This window comes from Abrus precatorius, unplaced genomic scaffold, assembly GCF_003935025.1.
Source record: "Abrus precatorius isolate BTA unplaced genomic scaffold, Abrus_2018 Scaffold6, whole genome shotgun sequence".
Taxonomy (NCBI): domain Eukaryota; kingdom Viridiplantae; phylum Streptophyta; class Magnoliopsida; order Fabales; family Fabaceae; genus Abrus; species Abrus precatorius.
Genome location: NW_020874406.1, coordinates 23,410,475 through 23,431,229, shown reverse-complemented (window position 1 = coordinate 23,431,229; position 20,755 = coordinate 23,410,475). Strand labels below are relative to the sequence as shown.

At 33.5% G+C, this 20,755-nt stretch overlaps 2 protein-coding genes across 2 annotated transcripts; one reads left to right on the top strand and one right to left on the bottom strand.

Moving 5' to 3' along the window:
- Positions 1-9,333: 9,333 nt before the first annotated feature.
- LOC113870423 lies at positions 9,334-10,312 on the bottom strand. The gene is made up of 2 exons (XM_027507014.1): positions 9,925-10,312; positions 9,334-9,653 (listed from the first exon to the last, which is right to left on the bottom strand). The coding sequence occupies exons 1-2, from the start codon at positions 10,310-10,312 to the stop codon at positions 9,334-9,336; spliced, it is 708 nt and encodes a 235-aa protein (XP_027362815.1).
- Positions 10,313-15,896: 5,584 nt separating this feature from the next.
- Positions 15,897-19,444, top strand: LOC113868857 (spermidine synthase 1). The gene is made up of 9 exons (XM_027504813.1): positions 15,897-16,100; positions 16,767-16,843; positions 16,943-17,065; positions 17,524-17,628; positions 17,814-17,886; positions 17,972-18,043; positions 18,139-18,334; positions 18,855-18,981; positions 19,091-19,444. Exons 1-9 carry the CDS (start codon positions 15,932-15,934, stop codon positions 19,154-19,156), a joined length of 1,008 nt encoding a protein of 335 aa, XP_027360614.1. The 5' UTR covers positions 15,897-15,931; the 3' UTR covers positions 19,157-19,444.
- Positions 19,445-20,755: the final 1,311 nt, after the last annotated feature.

The window sequence follows — 20,755 nt, the reverse complement described above, 5'->3', positions numbered from 1 at the left end:
GCATTTATTATAAATATATATAAATCTTACTACAATATAAATTGAGATATTGTATTTATATAATTTTTATATAATGAAAACAAGGAAAAAAATTATCAAATAACAGAACCGTTGTGATGATGAGAAATAAATAAAAAATATAATTGATATAAATTACTCATTAACATACATATAAGCATTTCAAATAGTAAACAATGCGAGTCTAATTAAATTTGTCAAAAAGCATTGTAAAAAAAATAATATTATGAAAACTGTTTAAGAAATAAATAATAATAATAATAATAATAATAATAATAATTTTTATTAAAAACAGTATTATTAACATATACCTATTCTATTTTTTTAACAAAATATGTTCTAATTTTTTCTAGCTAGTATCATAAAACATTGGTCAATAAACTCACACAATAGTAGTCTTTTAAAGCATAAATTAATTTTATTGAAATTTTTTTGTCCATAAAAAAAGTATCAACATCTATTTTTATGATTAAATTAAGGTATAACATTATCAAACTTATAGTTTTCTCTTAACATTAGTATACTGAGTTTCAATGCAAGGTTTTAATGTGCATATCATTAAGATGAAACTTTCATTTTGATTAGAGGATCACATCAATAATATCTATTATGTTATATTTAAGTTTAATGTTTAAATTAAAATATTTAAAATAATATAATTTATTAAAAATTAATTATTAGCATTACATAATTTTCAAAACAAATATTGATTGGAAGTTGAAATTCAAGTAAAATGGCTTAAGCTTGTTTTTAGAGTTAGTTTGGTCATATTTACTTGATCGGTCTTCTTCTCTTTCATATTGTTATTCTTTTTATCAGTGTAGAATTATTACTAGCTAATAGTAAATAGTTTTCACTTCTTTGAATGTCTTGTTTCCTACTTGTTCTTTTTGAGGATACATTGATCTTTAGAATGCTCTCTTACTATGGGATCAGTTGACGTCCTCTTCTGTATTATTGGTCTTTCTCTGTGTGACATAGTGGGAGTGTACCAGCAAAAGGTACTTTATTGATGAAGTCAGGTGCCAATTTAAGTAATAAATACTATTTAATATTCAAAAGTCAACTATTTACCTGTACCTCTTACCTTCCTCTTATAGGCATTTTTGTGGATTAATGGGCTTTGTAAATCAGCCTTGATTTTGGCCTTTCAATTAAGTAAATAATGTTTTAATTACTTACTCCTGATTGATTTAATTATTCTTTAATCTGACCGAGAGAGTACTCGTCTTGCTGATACCAAATGGGTATTCATATTCCTTCTTTCATCTTTGAGATCGAATGGTGCCCTATCACTAGCCCCCAAGCTTGAGGAGGTACGACCGAAGGGTTTATTAAGTCTTGTTATCAGTTCTGTTGCTAGTGATGCATTTTTCTGCATGTAGGTAATAATATGGAGGCTACTGCTTCCATTTTTGAGTATTTTTCTGAGTAGGTACTCAGAATCTTTTTACTGATGATGAGGCTTAATACATGTTTGGCTTAACCTTTTGGATTTGCCAAAACTCAAGGTTTCGACAAATTAGGGTTTCAATTTTTTAGGGTTTTTTCTTAAGGTTCGTGCTTCTTGAAATGAAAGGTCAGTTAATCATATCCGCCCATCTTGAAAAAGATCTAACAATTGTAACAGGGTGTGACTCTTTATTTACCCAAAACCTTGTACTCTATAAATATGTGGTAGACCATGCTTCATCTTATGCTTTCTATTCTAAACCGAGGGGTATACTATTGTTATCTTGTTAGAAGATTTTTCTTTTCTTCCGACACTTTAAGGTACATATTGTTTCTTCTTTTACCCTTCTCTTTTCCTGTTATACTCATGGCCTATTCACTTGAGTGGGAGAATTTGTTACCAGATCATGCGAGACTAACTACTGCTGTTGGGGACCTTGAGAGTACCGAAAAGTTTGAGGAAGTATCTTCAAGGCCAAATACTGCTGGAGATAGGCCTAAGACAATTGTTAGGGAAGAATGTGAGGACAGTGTTGAATCATCAGATGTTGTTACTGATAATACCAAGTCTAGTTAGTCTTTATCGAACACTAGCCCCCCAAGAGAAAGGCCAATCTTTTCCCCCTATTCGATTCCTAGATACGAGTGGGTTCACGGTGAAGTAGTCGCCTACTTCTCATGTTTCTAAAAAATAAACATCTCTAATCTTTTGTAGACCATTGTGATATATCACTATAGGAGGCTTCAGATCCTTACCTCATAAGCATAAACGTTTGTCGAGGGGATAGATTCGGTAATCATGATCTAGTATTTTTAAGAGATGGTGTTGAAATGGTTGACACCTTCTTTGTATACGAATATATGTATAGGGACTTAGGCATTAGACTTCCTTTTGATAACTTTTAGATGGGTGTGTTGAGGGTTCTGAATGTCGCGCTAATACAATTTCATCCGAATGGGTAGGCGGCTATGTAGACTTTTAGAATTTTATGTAAATTTCATTATGTAGAGCTAAGTAAGTGTATGTTTATTTCTTCATTTTTTTTTTGTACCCGTCTTTCAGATAAGGTAAGAGGAGTATCTTTAATAAGGCAAGTTGAATTGTCACTGTTTAAGCCTTATACTTCCTCTTTTAAGGCTTCAAAATCGGATATTTTAAAGTAACCATTTATCCTGTAGGTAGAAAATATTTTTTCGATAGTGAAAATAAACCTTTATTCCCTTTTCATTGGACTCGGGTGCCGCAGTGATACGATGTGTATCCCGAAGAGATGTTGTCCTTGGAAGAACAAATAGCTTTGGAGTATTTGAAATCTCTTCCTCGGGAACTATCAGCCCAAGCCCTTATTCTTTTACTGAAATCTTCCAAGTCTCACTTGGATATGGACGGTATGTATTGTCGCCTTAGTTTATAATTTGGATATATAGTTATATTGATTTGACTTTCTTTGTTTTTATTGTAGGTATCATAGCACAAAGAGGATTCGGTTTAAGCTACCGAAAAGGTTTGAGGCAGAGAGCTCTGGAAGGCACTCCGACTAATGAGCACCGGAGTCCTATCTTGGACCAAATTCCATATTTGGCTGAAGCCCGCCCCCTCCTCAGGATCCTACCCTTGCTAAAGGTCAACCCAAGAAAAGAAAAGACAAAGGCAAAGAGAAAGAGTATAAGAGGGAGAAGAAGCGAAAACATGCCTAGGATGTAGGGTCAAGTGGTCTGGGTAGTTTATTAGTTTGTATCGTTGTTCTCCCTGCTGTTTTCTCCGAATCCTTTTTTATCGAAGGGGTTTAGGCTAACCGAGTTGTCTCCCCAAATTTGCTATCAGAGTCGGGGAGGGTAATTGTAAATAAAAAAAATAACAAGGCTCAGTAGCAATGGTACTGCAAGTTTTAGGCTCGGGCTATGGTGATGGCATGTAACTTTGCTTTAGAACCTTTACAAGAGTTGGAAAGGATCCAAAGCCAATTCTCTTCCTCCCAAAAAGCTTTAGTAGAGAGCGAGGATGTTCGGTCAAACTTGGCCGAGACCAATAAATTGCTGGAGGGTGAAGTTGCTCAGATGAAGGAGCACTTTTGCATTATGGAGAATCGGCTACGCACAGCTGATGAGGCTTTGAGGGCGAAGATCTTAGAGTTGGATGAAGAAAGGCACAAATCGAATGTTGAGGTGAAAGCCTTAACTGCTGAATCAATGAAAAACTTGTGATTGAGCATGAGGCCGACTTTAATCATGTCATACAGCAGACATTCAAATTTTGTCAAGTCTCTTCCGACTTCTACTTCAATTTGTCAATGGACTTATTTGGTGGGAAGTTCTTACCATATGACGAAGTGGACAAAAAGGTGGAGCACGACGCCGAGGCACCAAGCCAAGCTCAAGGTGCTGCCGCTGAAGACGTCCCTACCCATCAAGATGTCGAGGGGGAATTAATACTTTTTCTTTTATGTGAATCAAAGGCAGGTAGTGCCTATTTTGTAATGCCATTGGCCTTTTTGATAATACAAGTTCAGTTTCCTTAATTCATCTTTGTTGTTATTTTTTCATATTTTCATATCCCTGTCAATAATTTTAAGTTGAAACCGAATAAGATGTGTACTTTGAATAATTCGACTTCTGCTAAGATCATAGTCAATTATCATCAACCGAGAGGTATTTTAATTCTTTTTTTATCAAATGGAGTGCTAGATAGATGAATAAGGAAAAAATGTAAATAATTCAACCTTAACCGAGTGGGGTAGTCGGGAGGAAATTATTTTAAATGTTTCATCCTTAATCAAATGGGGGTACTCGGGAGGGGATAAATGTAAATAACTCAACCTTAACCAAGTGGGATACTCGGGAGGGAATAAATGTAAATGACTCATCCTTAACCGAGTGGGGTACTTAGGAGGGAATTAATGTAAATGACTTATCCTTGATCAATTGGGGTACTCAGGAGGGAATTTTAATGATATATGAATTCTTTGAAAAAGATGATTTTATTAACGGAGTGTCTCATTAAAAATCTTCTCAGAAAAACTTCTTTTCACTTTTTTATAAGAGGACAAAACCTGAGCGAGGAAAAGAGTGCACTGAATTTACACTCAAGCTTCAACTAAAATATTGCTTAAGATGTGATACATTTCATGTTCTTGGTATGACTTTCCCTTCGAGTGTATCTTGTATGATCCATTGTCTAGGCATGTTGTTATCCAAAAAGGGTCCTTCCCAATTAGCGGCAAGCTTTCCTTCTCGTCAGTCTCAGCGTGCCTCACCAGTAGCCCTCCATACTAAGTCTTCAACCTGAAATTGTCTTGATTTTATTTTTGAATTGAACTTTCTTGCCATTGTTCTTCTCCTTGCCTCGGCCAAGATTGCTACTTGATCACGTACCTCATCTAACAATTCCAAGTTAACAGCTAGGGATTCACCATTAATGTTTTCATCAAAATGTTGCCTTCGAAAGGATGGTTCCTCAATTTCGACCAAGACCATAGCATCAATACCATAAGGTAGTCGAAAAGGTGTTTCCTTTGTGGTTGTCTGGGGCGTACACCGATAGGCCGACAAGATTTTTGGTAACTTTTCTGACTATTCTCCCTTTACTGAGCCCAATCTTCTTTTAAGTTCATGTAAGATAACCTTATTTGCCGACTTGACCTGTCCGTTAGTCTGAGGATGTTCAACAGATGTAACTTGGTGTTTAATATGTAACCCCTCCAAAAATTCATTGAAACACTGATCTGTAAATTGTAGACCATTATCTGTGATCAGGACATGCGGAATGCCAAAACGGGTGATGATATTTTTTCAAGTGAATTTCTGAACATTATGTTTTGTGATGGTAACCAACAGTTCTGCTTCAATCCATTTGATAAAATAGTCAATAGCAACAATTAAGAACTTGCACTGTTCTTTAGCCAAAGGAAAGGGTCCAAACAGGTCCATTCCTCAAATGGCAAAGGGCTAAGGAGAAGTAATTGGATGAAGGTTGTCGGCATGCTGATGTATATATGAATCGTGTTTGATAAATGCTCTAAAGACTTAATCCTATATTATGATAATTGAGAGTTTTTAAGCTATTCATTGATAGATATTATAATTAATCTCATTTTATTTATGTTTCAGGAAAAAGGATCAAGGATATGAAAACCTCAAAGATGTCGAGAATTGAAGAATGAAGAACCCAGAGATATACACAGGCAGATACACGCCCGTGTATATGAGTGTGTACATCACTGGTATTGTTAAGGAATGCATCATTTGGGCCAGAGATATACACGGTCAAGGTGCATGACCATGTATATAAGCATGCACTTCATATAAAGATTGTGAAGGTCAAGTATCACAGACCAGAGATGTACACGACCAGATACACGGCCGTGTACATGAGCGTGTACTTGTCAGGAAAGATTTGAAGGACACCTATTAGAAAACAGAGAAATACACAGCCAAAGTACATGGCTGTGTACTTTTACGCACGTCAGAAATTTAACTTTTGCGAGAACCCTAGGACAATTCCTATAAAAGGAGAACTGGTCCTGAATCTGAGGAGGCAGTTTTTGGAGACGAAAGACTCAGAGACGGCAGGTGAATAGGATCAAGCGTTTTAATTCATCTCTTTTGTAAATTTAATTTTAAGATGTTTAGGTTCTAACTTTCCTTTGAGTATCTAGATGTAATGAATCCTAATTGACTAAATTTTCTGGAATTCTTCTAATGCTATTTTATGTTCTTTTCTCTTGGGTTTAATTGAGTAGTATCAATTTGCTTCTATCTTGTTTTCTTGTTTGAATTTGAGTAAAATTTCTGCATGAAATTAACATTGCTCAATTAAAAAGACTTGAATGTATTTCTAGAGATAGAAAGACATGAGTTTTCTGTATTAGGATTAACCCTAATTATGGAATTCATAATGAACTTAATGCAACCTAGGAGTATTAATTAAGGAAGAGATTCCGATTAATCACCTGAGGGTTAGGAATCATTATCCTTGAGAAAGGTATTGATTTAAATTAGAATTTCCTGCAGCGATAAGGGTTTGGAACTAAGTAGTTGAAGAAGAATTTCAACACTTAGAGGGATTTACAGTCTAGATACTTGCCTATTTCCCTTGAACACCTTTAGCCATAATTTTCTATAATTTATTTTCATAAGAATATTTATTCCTTTTTAATTTATTATTCTTTTACTTTTAGCAATTTCATCAACAAAATTTATTTTTCATATCTATTAACAATTACGCAATTAAGGAAGAATTTCTTAATAACAGTCCCTGTGGATACGACACTTGGTACTTAAATTTTCATAATATTACTCTGACAACGGGTACACTTGCCCAGTAATTCAATTTTTACACACCAGTGTTACTGACATGGAATACATTTTTTAACAAAAAGATCGCAATCTTTGGATAGAGTCGGCTAAAAATATCCAGCCCTCAAAATTTTTGCTGCCATCATATGTCCATCCAAATGAGTACCACAAATGCCTTCATGAACTTCCTCCATCACATAATTAGCTTGTTCCATATCAAGGCATTTCAGCAAAACGGTAGAGATTCCTCTTTTAAACAGTTCTTGACCAACAAGGGTAAACCTAACTGCTTTTTTTCTTAATTGTCTTGCTTGATCCGGATCCTTAGGCACATTATTAGTTTTAAGATATTGAATGATTTCTGTCATCCAATTCCGAGATGTGCCTTCAATTTCCATACACTCTTGTCCGCTTATGCTGGGAACATTGATTTCTTGATGAATTATACTCTGAAGTTGTCCAGGTTTTCTTTGACTCGCCAATTTTGCGAGCCTATCAGCCTGTTCATTCATGGATCTCAATATATACCGAACATATAATTCATCAAATTTACTTTCTATTCGTTTGAATTCATGATAATATTGTAACATGATTGGGTCTTTAACTTGATATGTACCGTTGACCTGTTCTACCACTACCTTTGAGTCACTCCAACATGTGATACGCTTGACCTCTATTTCTTTTGCGAGCCTGAGCTCAGCCAGTAATGCCTCATATTCAAATTGATTATTAGATGCCTTGAACCCAAATCGAATAGACTACTCAAGTATCACAGTGTTCGGCCTTTCTAATATAACTCCTGCTCCACGACCTTAAAGATTTGATGATCTGTCAAAGTGTAATTTTCACATGTTGGTATCAGTCTATTTTTGAGAGATAAATTCATTAACGAAATTGGCAAGTATCTGAGCTTTAAAAGGTCATCGGGCCTCAAAGTTAGATTCGACAAAATAGGCTGGCCCGATGGATTGGGCTCAAAAAACTCGTTAAATGGGCAGATTTGAGCTCTAAAAAATAAGGCCTGAAATTACCTTGGACCATTTTGGCCCGATCCAAATAAGCCTGATACCCGATAGGGCTTTAACCGAGTTGGCTCATGCGAGTTCAGGTAGCCCGTATATATATATTGAGATTAAACCCAGAGTTTTAAGGAGTTTGAAAGGAAATATATTTTACTTTCAAAACCCTAAGATTACAAGTCTAAATTATATACTTTTGCACAGCTACAAAAATAATAATAAAAAAAAGAAACCAGTGGCCTTTTACAACTTAAAAAATAAATAAATAAATAGTATAATACAAAAATTAGACATAAAAAATAAGTGGTCTATTAAGTCCTTGCAAAAATAACTTAAAATATATGTTACAAACACTAAAAATAGTAGTAAAAATAATGATTTGTTGTTATAAAAACAGTCAAAAAAATGGCATGTTACAAAAATAAGAAAAAGAAAAAAAATTATTTAAGTTGTCGGGCCAGCCCGCAGAAGCCCGTAGCCCGCATAGGGTAAGGCTTTGGCAATAAAAATATAAGCTTATTTTTATCTTAGGCTAATTAAGCCTGACCCGTTTGAGCCCGCTACCCGTATCGAGCCGGGTTGGGCTGCCCGTTTTGACAGCTCTACTCAAAGTGGATATCAAACTGAGATAACTCAATCACCTACGTCATTAATCGTCTTGCTAACTCTGGTTTTCGTAAAATTTTGGCAACTGGGCAACCGGTTCGTATTATTATCCGATGACTTTGAAAGTAATGTCTTAAACGCCAAGCTGTATGGACCAGTGCCAACACAACTTTCTCCATTCTCTGGTATTGGGATTCGGCATCTTGAAGGGCTCAGTTGATGAAATATATTGGTTCCTGCTCGGAGGTTTCATGTAATAAGACTGAACTGATGGCCTTGTCTGATACAGTTATATAGACTATCATATCTTGCCCTGGTCTTGATTTTGTTAGAATTGGTGGTGCTACGAGTGTGTTTTTGTATTGCATAAAGGCTTCTTCACGTTCATCGATCTAAGTGAATTTTTGTGATTTCTTAAGAAGATCAATAAAAGGCCGAGACCTTTCTGCCATCGATCGTAGGTAAGAACCTGACAAGAGCAGCTATGCGGCTGGCTAGTCTTTGCACCTCCTTTACATTACAAGGACTTGTTATCTCAATAATAGCTCTACACTTATTTGGGTTAGCTTGAATTCCTCTTTCCGAAAGCATGAACCCCATGAATTTTCTGCCAACTACCCCAAATATATATTTTTTTGGGTTAAACCTCATTCCATGCCATCTCACCTCACTGAACACTTCACTTAAATGGTCAACATGTCTATCCAGGGAGATGGATTTAACTACCATATCATCAACATAAACTTCTATGCACTTCCCTATTTGTTTTTCAAAGATTTTATTCATCAATCTCTAATATGTTGCCCCTGCATTTTTAAGACCAAAAGGCATTACTCTTTAGCAAAAATTTGTTGAGTCTGTGATAAATGTCATCTTCTTCTCATCTAAGGGATACATCCGAATCCGGTTATATCTTGAGTATGCATTCAAGAAAGTGAGTACCTTATGGCCGAGCGCCATCGACCAGATTGTCAATGTTGGGAAGAGGATAGACATCCTTAGGACATGCTTTATTTAGATCAGTAAAATCAGTGCACATTCTCCACTTTTCATTAGCCTTTTTTACCATCACTACATTGGTAAACCAGGTAGAGTATTTTACCTCTCGGATAAAACCAGCTTGTAATAATTTGGTCGTTTCTTCCTGAACAGCTTGTGCTAGCTCTCCCCCTATCTTTTTTTTTTCTGTACTATTGGTTTTGCCCTTGTAAACTGATAGATGGTGACACGGGAATTCAGGGTTTATTCCTAGCATGTCCAAATCTGACCATGCAAATAAATTGGCATTTTGTGTCAACATTTTTTTGAAGGACTCGTTATTCCTCTAACGACAAACCGATTTCAAGGTAAATGACCTGTTCGGATTTTCTTCCTAGCTGAAAAAGCTTTTTGTCTTCATTGGGTTCAACCCGGAGCCCCTCATTAATTATTGGATCAAGCTATACATCCAAATCTGCTCCTGACCGAGGGGATACAATGTTAATATATCATCTACGTTCTTGGAATATTTTTAAACGCGGGCTTGCAAAGTAACATTCTCTGGCTATCTTTTGATCGGAGTGAACGATCATGATTCGGCCCTTCTCGGATGAAAATTTCATAGCCAAGTGAGGAGTGGGTACTATGGCCTTTAATTTATTAAGGGATGGTCGATCGAGTAGTATATTATATGAAGTATTTGCATGTACCACTAGGTAAGTGACCTTGATACTCTTTCCTTCGTGTTCTGGTCCGAATGAAGTGTATAGATCAATACAGCCATGAGTCTCCACTCGTTCCCTAGAGAAACTGACAAGTAGTTCATGATACTCTTTCAATTCATCTTCTAATATGCCAAGTTGCTTGAAAGTATTGTAGTATAAGATGTCAGCCCTAGAGTCTTTTCGGACCGTACAGTTAAGAATGTCGACGCTTATGACCATGGGATCATCCTGAACCGGGTCTACTACTTGGAAATCCTCATCAGTAAATGTAATGAAGGGAATTCATATTCTACTTCCCAATGAAATGTGATTGACAGAGCGGACTTGTCTCAAATGTCTTTTTCTGGCTGAGTTAATAGATCTTCCTCCAGCAAATCCTCCTGCTATAGTATTAACAACTTGGCGAGGGTACTTCTCGCATTCGTCATAATGCTTGATAGGGGGCTCCCTTGACCTGCTACGCTATCGTTCAAGTTTTTTATTATTATATCTTCTTAATGGTTCGGGGTAACAGTCCCTATCCCTTTTAGTGTGACCGAGGTGATATGTTTATACGAACCCTTTGAGGTATCCAACTTTAATCAAGTCTTCAATGCGATCTTTTAAGGCCGTACACTCCTTAGTAGTATGTCCTCTATTTTTGTGATATCAACATGATTTAGACCTGTCTGCCTGAGGAAGGTTATTTGCACCCCTGGGGATAGTCAATATCTCGGTTGCCAGTGCGTGCTCGAGTACTCTAGACCAGTTAGTATTTAAAGTGGTATACTTGGGTCCTCTTGGTAGTCGCTCAACTTCTCCTCTCCAGTCCTTGTTTTCTTGCCTAGCTCCCTTTTGTTGGCCTCTTTTGGGTTGGAACCTTGCTCCATCCGGACTTGACTTCAATATTCGGCCAACTCTTTCATCTACATATACTTTGTAGCCCGACTTCTTAATTCATCCAGGTCAATAAGTGGCTTTTTACATATGTTGTTGACAAAAGGTCCCAGTCTCAAGGCTGTTATGAGGTGATGCATTGCAACTGCCGGCTCCAAATTGTGAATTGAGAGGGCTATTTTGCCAAAGTGCTCCATAAATACTCTAAGTGTTTCTCTTTTTTCCTGACGAATGTTAACCAATGCTAAAGAAATCAGAGGATGTGGACGACTTGCGGCGAATTGTAGACTAAATCGTTTGGTAAGCGTTACAAACGAATCAATAGACGAATATAGTAGCTTGGTAAATCAGTTAAGGGCTGGCCCACGAAGTGAAGTAGGAAATATTCTGCATAATAGAACATCATTCTCTATATATAGGCCAACTTGGGTTGTAAAGATATCCAAGTATTCTTCAGGGTCGGATGTCCCATCATACTTCTCTAGTGTTAAACCTCTTCAGTTCTCAGGTAGTTTAGCTTCCATAATAGGTTGAATGAAAGGGCTTTGGCTCGAAACACCGTCTCGTTCAAAAATGAGTTTGTTCTGCTGATATATATTTGGCTTTTCCTGTAGTGCCGAGGACTCTCCCTGCTCCTGGGTAAGGGGGTAGTTTGAGATGGTATGTGAGTTCTGATTTCTTCTCTCAAGTTGGCATTCTCCTTCCGCAAAGCCAACAACTCGAGAGCATCTTTCTCTCTCAATCTTTGTATCTCCATCATTTCAGCTCTAAGTTGTCTTACTACCGAAAAAAGGCTTTCGTCTCCTCCTCTCTCAGCCAGAATCTCAGGGATTAGCTGGTTGAGTGTAGCATCCTCCTGCTGACGAGAGGCTCCTCCTTGTTGATTCTGTCATTCCTGCTGACTTCTTGTAAGTACCATGATTGTTCTGAAGTTGAGGCAAATCGAACCTTACAGTGGGCGCCAAAATATTCCTTCTGAGGATACACTGATCTTTAGAATGCTCTCCTACTGTGGGATCAGGTGACGTCCTCTTCTGCATTACTAGTCTTTCTCTATGTGACGTAGGAGGAGTGTATCTGCAAAGGGTACTCCGATGATGAAGTCAAGTGCTAGTTTATGTAATAAATACTATTTAATATTCAAAAGTCAACCATTTATCTGTACTTCTTACCTTCCTTTTATAGACATTTTTGTGGATTAATAAACTTTGTAAATCAACCTTGATTTTGGCCTTTTAATTAAGTAAATAATGTTTTAATTATTTACTTCTAATTGATTTAATTATTCTTTAATCTGATCGAGATAGTACTCATCTTGCTAATACCGAATTGGTATTCAAATTCTTTCTTTCATCTTTGAGACCGAATAGTATCCTATCCAATACATTACTATTACAATTCTTTTACTTTTTTTTCTATATTTAAAATAACCTTAATAGTTTGTTTATTTTAAATGATGAACAAGTATAAACAAAAAGAAAAGACGAAAAAAAAGAAGAGGGAACAAAATAAATAAAAATGTTCAAATAATTAAGTGAGCACATAATTTAGAAAACACAATAAAATTAATATATCTTTTAACTCAAAAAAGAGAGGTAAAGTGAATCTTAAAGTTTTTTCATCAGCCGAAGGCTGACATTAAAAGATTAATTTAAATATTATTGTAACTGTAATTATAATATAACGCGCACTGTGTGTCAGAGAATGGTGTCCCAATTCTTGAGATAGCCAATTCAGCAATTTATCATTTCCAAATTTGTCTTTCCTCTTCCTTTGATTGAGGATGTCAGCCTCTTTTCAAACAGTATTTTGATTTACTCCAAAGATTCTTCGTTCTCGCGCCAAATGTGCAGATATTTGTTAACACAATTATATTAATTTTATATTATGTTCTTAAATTTTCATGTTAATATAATAACTTAGTAAAAAACTAAAATTTGAAGGTTTAAAATATAAAATGTTTACATTATAGGTAAAAGTCTTTTACGGTTGACGCTGCACAGAAACGAATATTAATTTGATTATTACCGTTGTAAAGGAAAAGATTGTATCTCAGCAAAACAAAAAGAAAGTAAAGATATCGTAATGGCAAAGAAACCCTAATCGAAAGCCCTATCATTTTCAGATGTACTTTTCAAAATAACACGTAACGTGTGTCGTGTGCAGATCTTGGCATTGTTTGGGTAGACAGGCAGACATGTGCTGCAGCCGAAAGCACTGTAACCAACGAGCCCACACTCCTCACTGCATCGTTAATATACTTAGAATTTCACTGCTATCGTGAATTATCAGTCACTACTTTATGATGCATTAATACCCATTAAATTTTTTATTCACCAATATTTAACTTTTATAAAGCTTTAAATATTTATTATAAATTTTTTTGCTTAATATTGGTGTAATCCTGTTTTGATGTGAAAACTAAAATGATATTAATTACTAAAAAAAATATATTATCACTTGTTAGAAATCTTAACTAACTCAAATACATTTATAATATAAATAAATATTTTTAACATGTATCACAACTCTCGGTTTCTTATTTCTCCCCTGATTGCAAAAAAATAAAATAAAATAATACAATCTTTATATAAAAACAAGTTTTCATTTATTATATTTATCATATACATCAATTTCGGTTCAAGATATTCAGATAACGTAATTAGTGACGTGTAACTTCAAGACGGGTGTATGCAGAAGCGTTTGGATTTTGTATTATAATATTATTTTTATTATGAATATTTAAATACAAATACACAATTATATGATTAAATAATTTTTTTTATCTTAAGTATAAAATAACTAAATTGAGCATTATCATGAATCAGATAAGATTAATTATGTATTAAGTTAAGAATTAGATTATTCTCAATTTAGTGTTATTGTCGTTCAACAGTATAAGAAATAATTAATGTTAAAAATGTATTTTATAAATTGAGAAAAAAGAATGGATTAAAACTTAAATTAAATGATTGAAATATGTATCTCAAACTATTTACAACATGAGGAAGATTGACTATAAATTAGAATAATAAATGATCTTCTATATAATTAAATTAAAATTAAAATTTATTATTTTTAAGATAAAATAACCATGTGATGTGCAAATAAAACATGATATACATTTAGTGCTAATAATAAATAAATTATTTTTTAAAATTTATAAAATTATTAATTTATATATTTAAAAATTTTAAAGTACAAAAAGTGTATCTTTATTTATATTTAAAAATTAAATATATATAATAAATATTTAAATTAATAATTAAAGTAAAATTATTCTTTTTTTCCTTAATTTTAAGATAAAATTTATTTTCATCCTCTAATTTTTTTTTTTTAATCCTCTAACTTTTACAAAAGTTTCAAATAGGTCTTTGTTAAAAACTATAACTCCCTTAAAAAATTTATTATTTTGTGTCACTTGTACTGTATATCATTGTTCATCGTTTCCTCATCCTCATATCTCTGTTATTTTTTACACTTCTTCCTCTTTTTTCTTTCTTTTATCTTCTTATTATCAGAACTCCATTTTTTTTGCTATCAACAACACTAAGCATCCACCTCCAATATGATAAATTTAAAATCAACTTATGCATTTTCACATTGGCTATCAGATTCCCTCTAAAATCAACTTCTTGCCATCAATAACATCAATGCATCCTCCTTAAACTGATTTGTGTAAAGATCTCCGTTATTTTCGACACATCTTCCTCTTCTTTCTTTTATCTTCTCATTATCAGAACTCAATTTTTTTGCTATCAACAACACTAAGCACCCACCTTCAATATGATAAATTTAAAATTAACTTATGCATTTTCACATTGACTCTCAGATTCTCTCTAAAATCAACTTCTTGCCATTAATAACATCAATGCATTGCTCCTTAAACTGATTTGTGTAAAACAAGCATGTTTCGTACTCAACTCGAATGGTAGTTATTGACATGTTTTGGTAACTCACGCAAGCATTTTTTGAGAGTCATTCTCCTAAATACTACAACTCCAGAAAAGATAGTGCAATTTTTGGTGTTTTTTACCACTAATAATGGCCTAAAAAACAAGCACATAGTGATAAGACACGATGACTCTTCCACTTTCGTTGTAAATCATAGGATGCTTCGTGTTCCTGCTATGGTAGACATACTGCCAGAGATTAAAAAATATATATTTAGAAGTTGATTTATTTATAGTTTAGCATTTGGAGATAGGTGTTTAGTGTTAGTAACAAAAAGATGAAATTTTAAGTATAAAAAAATAAAAATGAAATAAAGAATAAATAAGAAAAGCCGACGAAAATTAAATTAGAAGTTTGAGAAAAAAGACGATTAATAGTACATGTGACACAAAATAATAAAACTTTTTTTTTAATAGAGTAAGATACTTTTGAAACTTTTTTAAAAGTTAGAGGATTAAATTGAACTAAAAAAAAGTTAAAAGATGAAAGTAAATTTTATCTTAAAATTAAGCGAAGAAAAAAGTAATTTTGTCTAATAAATATATGTTTACTTTTTTACATATATTTCTGGAAGCTAAATTCTTAATTTATTATTTATATACATGTGAAGGTGCATGATACTTGCATTTTCTCATATATTTGAAAAAGTAACACATTAATATTAATTAGTTAAAAATAATAACTTGATAGGTTAAAAAAAAAAACTAAGTAGAATTTCTTAATAATCATTAAATGGAAAAAATATATTTAATATCCTAAAAAAATTCCTCATTCACTAAATATGATCATTAGTAATTTAGTAACGAGAGCTTTGTTAGGATAAAAAAAAAATGTGTGATAATAACATACGTGTTCCCAGATGGAAACAGACAAAAAGATTAAGGTTATCACCTCCTAAGAAAAAAAAATTTTAAATTTGAATGTTTAAAACGTATTAGAAAAGAGATATATAAAGAGTAGAAGAAGGGAAAGAGTGCGTGGGTTCCCTACTCAGTGCAAACAACAAAGATGGCTGCGGAGAAGGTTGAGTTCACAGACTTGCCCCTCAAGAGACAGAGGGAAGAAGAAGAGCAACAACAAAATGGTGTCTCTGAGACTGTTTCCAATGAGCCTCAACCTCTTGGTATATCTGCTGTTATTCCTGGTTGGTTCTCTGAAATCAGCCCAATGTGGCCCGGTTTGTACCCTTCTTCTCTTTCTTCCAAAAACCCTCTCTTTTCCTTACCCTTATTCGTTCTCCACCTTCAATTTTTGAACTCGCTCTTTCTATCATCCACACCCTTTGTTTCTCTGCTTGCAAACGTTGATTCTGTTTTTTGTTTGTTGTTAAATCATGCCCCCCCTTTTTTTGTGGTTCTGTTCTGTTTTATTGTAGAGTTATTAGCGCCCTAAGAATTGATGATTGGTGTTCCTGCCCCGTGGATTTAAAGTTTAAATTAAAAATAAAAACTTTAAATTGATTAATGGTTTTATAATTTTTTAAACTTTTATGTCTAAATTTATCGAGTAGTTTGTTAGAACTAGTTTTTTTTTTAAACTCTATTTTTTTGAAGTTTTATTTTATTGGTTAAAAAGCTTTTTTATTAGAAATCCTGTCGCATACAATGGGAGAAAATAAAACATTTTATTTCAGCTCTATTATGTTCTATCATCTTGGATGGCACTACTAGGACCATAACCTTTGGTGTGGTGTTCCAGTCATATACAGTGGGGCTCGAAGATCTATTTTTCAGTAACAGAAGTAGATCTTCAAGCTTTTTTTTTTTTGGTTTTAAAATCATAATGCTTGAACCTACTTTTTGTAATAATGCTCATGGTGACTTAATTCGACTGTAATATACAGGGGAGGCACACTCCTTGAAGGTGGAAAAGATTTTGTTTCAAGGAAAGTCTGATTATCAGAATGTCATGGTCTTCCAGGTACATTTAGCTTCAGTTAAATTTGAAATTTTATTATGTTTTTCTCTCTTTCGTGGTTCTATTTATATATTCAATGCATTCTGTGATTTTGTTTTGTAGTCATCAACATATGGTAAGGTTCTTGTTCTGGATGGAGTCATTCAGCTCACAGAAAGGGATGAGTGTGCCTACCAAGAGATGATCACTCATCTTCCTCTTTGCTCTATTCCTAGTCCCAAAAAGGTATTTTGATACTTTGAATCCCTCTGGGAATTTAGCATGTGTCTAGTTTGCCTGTTTTATTACCAAATATTTTCTGTAGCTTGCCAAGATATTTTCAGGATAATTGTAAGGTAGTGTGTGTATAATTTTTAACCATTCTACTTAAGGAGAAGGTGACAGAATTATTAATGAAAATATGCTTTTTTTGATATTACTAATCAGATTGTTGACTTGTCTATTACCATGCTGAATTCTGCTGCACCACTGGTTTATATTATAAGTTTGTCTATATATATGTATTAGGTTGGTTTTATCTCTTATGAGAAGAATGTAGAATGGCATTCATGGAACTTTGAAAAGGCATCTGACACATGACTTACTTGAACCACTCATGAGAATGAAATGTTGTTTCATTAATATCAAGAAAATCCCTGCATAACTTTCTCCGTATATGGAGTTAATTGCTCTTCTGTTTTTAGGTTTTGGTTATTGGTGGAGGAGATGGTGGAGTCCTACGTGAAGTTTCACGCCATTCTTCAATAGAGAAAATAGACATTTGTGAAATTGACAAGATGGTTGTTGACGTGAGTAATGGCACTAAGACTATTCTTTCATGTATCTAAATAATATTTTCTATCTAAAGATATTGGTTATTGCCGGGCTTTTTCACTTAGCCTTCAAAACATTGACCTTTTTAAGCTTGATGACATCTAGTATTAGTATAGCTGTATTTTCCCAATATCAACATTAAACTCCTCACTCTTTGCAGGTGTCCAAACAGTTTTTCCCTGATATAGCAGTAGGTTTTGATGATCCACGTGTGACACTTCATATCGGTGATGGTATGATCTGCTACTCTACATATTTGTGTGTTTCTTAGCCACTTTACTAACTTTTCTCATGATGGCTTGTCCCTCAATGATCTAGGAGTTGCATTTTTGAAAGCAGTTCCAGAAGGAACTTATGATGCAGTTATTGTGGATTCATCTGATCCAATTGGTAGGATATATCCGTTATTCCTTTCAATTTTTACTGGTCTTGTACAGTAAATATAACAATATTTGTTAAGTGAGGTTAAATTTGATATCTTTAAGGTCCTGCTCAAGAGCTTTTTGAGAAGCCTTTTTTTGAGTCGGTTGCAAGAGCTCTCCGTCCAGGAGGAGTTGTGTGTACTCAAGCAGAAAGTATATGGCTTCACATGCATATAATAGAGGATATTGTGGCTAATTGTCGCCAGATATTCAAAGGTTCTGTTAACTATGCTTGGACCACAGTTCCTACATACCCAAGGTATGTTCTTCCAAATTTTTTTCTCTATTTTCCCATTTGCAGTCTTCAAAACATAACCTCCTGTACATTGATTATTTGTTATACCTATATTTACTCTTCCAGAAAATGGTTATTTGAAACTTGGATGCCTCCATCATTATACCAGTTCAGAAGTTCTCTTTTTCTTAATCTCAAAAGTTAGGATTCTAAATTAGTCTGTCAAAGATCCATGTCTGTCACCAAATTCGTTCTTTTTGTGTTTCCACATTATTCTTCCTAAGGACAAATTTGGTGACATTTTGATCTTGAGGGGCTCCCTTAGAATAAATATATTTAGAGGACTAATATAGATACATTCATAATTGTGGATGATTAACTTGAAATCTTGCTATCTTGACATCCTCTATGAGTGTACGGGAGGGGGTGTTATACATGATATGATGACAAGACTCTACTATACAATAACGTGCTTTTGGTTTTTGGATGATTACAATATATATGATTTTCCATATTTATGTATATTTGATTTTTTCAATTTCAGTGGGATGATTGGTTTTATGCTTTGCTCAACTGAGGGGCCTTCTGTGGATTTCAAGCATCCAGTGAATCCTATAGACGAGAATGATAGTCAGAAGTCAGCTAGACCATTGAGATTTTACAACTCTGAGGTTTGTTTCCCCAACCATGTTCTTGATTTTTTGTTTCCTCCTTTCCTTAACTGAACTGTAAATTCTTATCCTAACTTTGGTTATATTATGTCTGTGTTTTTTATTTCAGATTCATTCAGCAGCTTTCTGTTTGCCATCTTTCGCCAAAAGGGCAATTGCTTCTAAAACAAATTGAGAATATTTTGATGAGACTAAGGAGCATATATGGCTGGCTGTAAACATACATCTTTTCAATTGGTCCATCTATCAATGAACCGTGGAATAAGTTAAGAGCTTCAAGATGACATCACATAGCAACTTTAATTTCATGAAATGAGTTGTAGATGGTGGATTAAGTTATTAGAAACTTTCTTCAAAAACTTTATTGACTCTATGGAACTTTTGTTAGCAGTTAAGGAACTTTTTGTTTAATGCCATATATTTGCTTTTATATATTTGACATTAGTTCGGTGTTTTTTTGTGGCAATGTTAACAGGCGCCTACAAGACATTTCATAATGAAATAAAAATATAAAATATTTAATGCAAATGAAAAATTATTATATTGAAAAGAACAAATTATTTAATATTTCTTTAGCAATTGAAGGCATTTGAGACGGAGTATCAGATTTTTTTAGAAGTTAAAAAATTAAATTAAAAAGAATTGATGACTAATTTGAGGATGCAAAAATAATAAGATGTAAAACAGATATTTTAATTGAAAAATAAAAAGTAGTTATTGTGAGTTGATATTTGAAAATGAAAAAAAATAAAATTGTTAATGTACTTTTATATGTAAAAAAACTAATAAATTGAGCCTAAAGGGGGTAAAATGGACTTGGCCAGTTAGTCCCTTGAACTAGACTATAATAGTTTGCAAGTTAAGATTCTACAATAGTAGTAGATCGAGTTAAGATTCTATTTGATGCTCTACCAAATCTACTTTGCTTTGACCGATCAAATTATGGATCAATGATAAGTTATAATCAGTTAATTAGATGAGTTAAAATATATTTTTTGAAATACAACTATATATTATTAATTTTTTTATAATATTTTAATATTTTAATATTTTTATAAGTTTTTGTTAATTTTTTTAGTAATTATGGACTGATACTCTTAGTTAAATAAACTCCAATAATGAAGTAGGCTAAACCTTAGCTAAAATCATGCAATCTGAGCTTTTCCAACCCAAAATTTTTGTTGAGCCCAAATATCACATTTATCCACAAAACCAAGCAACGAAATACAACCATTTGAACAAAGCAACGAGGTCCAAAACAATAATAACCCTAGTTGTGAAGATGTGTATGGAGAGGGAACCAAGATGCTGCCCCTCTATAATTTTTTCTACCATTTGAAAAAAACAATCTTCTCTTTATTTAATTTATAAAAAGAGACGAAAAAAAATAAAATTAATTTAGACTATGTTTGAGAGTTGCATTTAGAAAGAGAGGGAAATAGTTAACTTTTGTTTGTGAGTTACTTAATTAGGAAAGGAAGGGTTTGGAGAGTTTTCTAAATTTTCTAAAGTTTTCATAACACTAGTTTCTTGAGTCACTCCCTGAAGATTTTTCAAAAATTTTCTCTCTCTTACCCTCATACTTTTTTATAATTAGAATTCTAACTTTTTTTTTTAAGTGTTAGTTTTTCAAGTGAGAATTTTTTTTAAAAATTATAAAAAATAAAAAAATATAAATAAAAAATAAAAAATATAATAATATTATTTATACACTTAAACTTCCATTACCCTACATCCAAACAAGAAAAAGTTTTAATCTCCTTTTCTCTTTCTT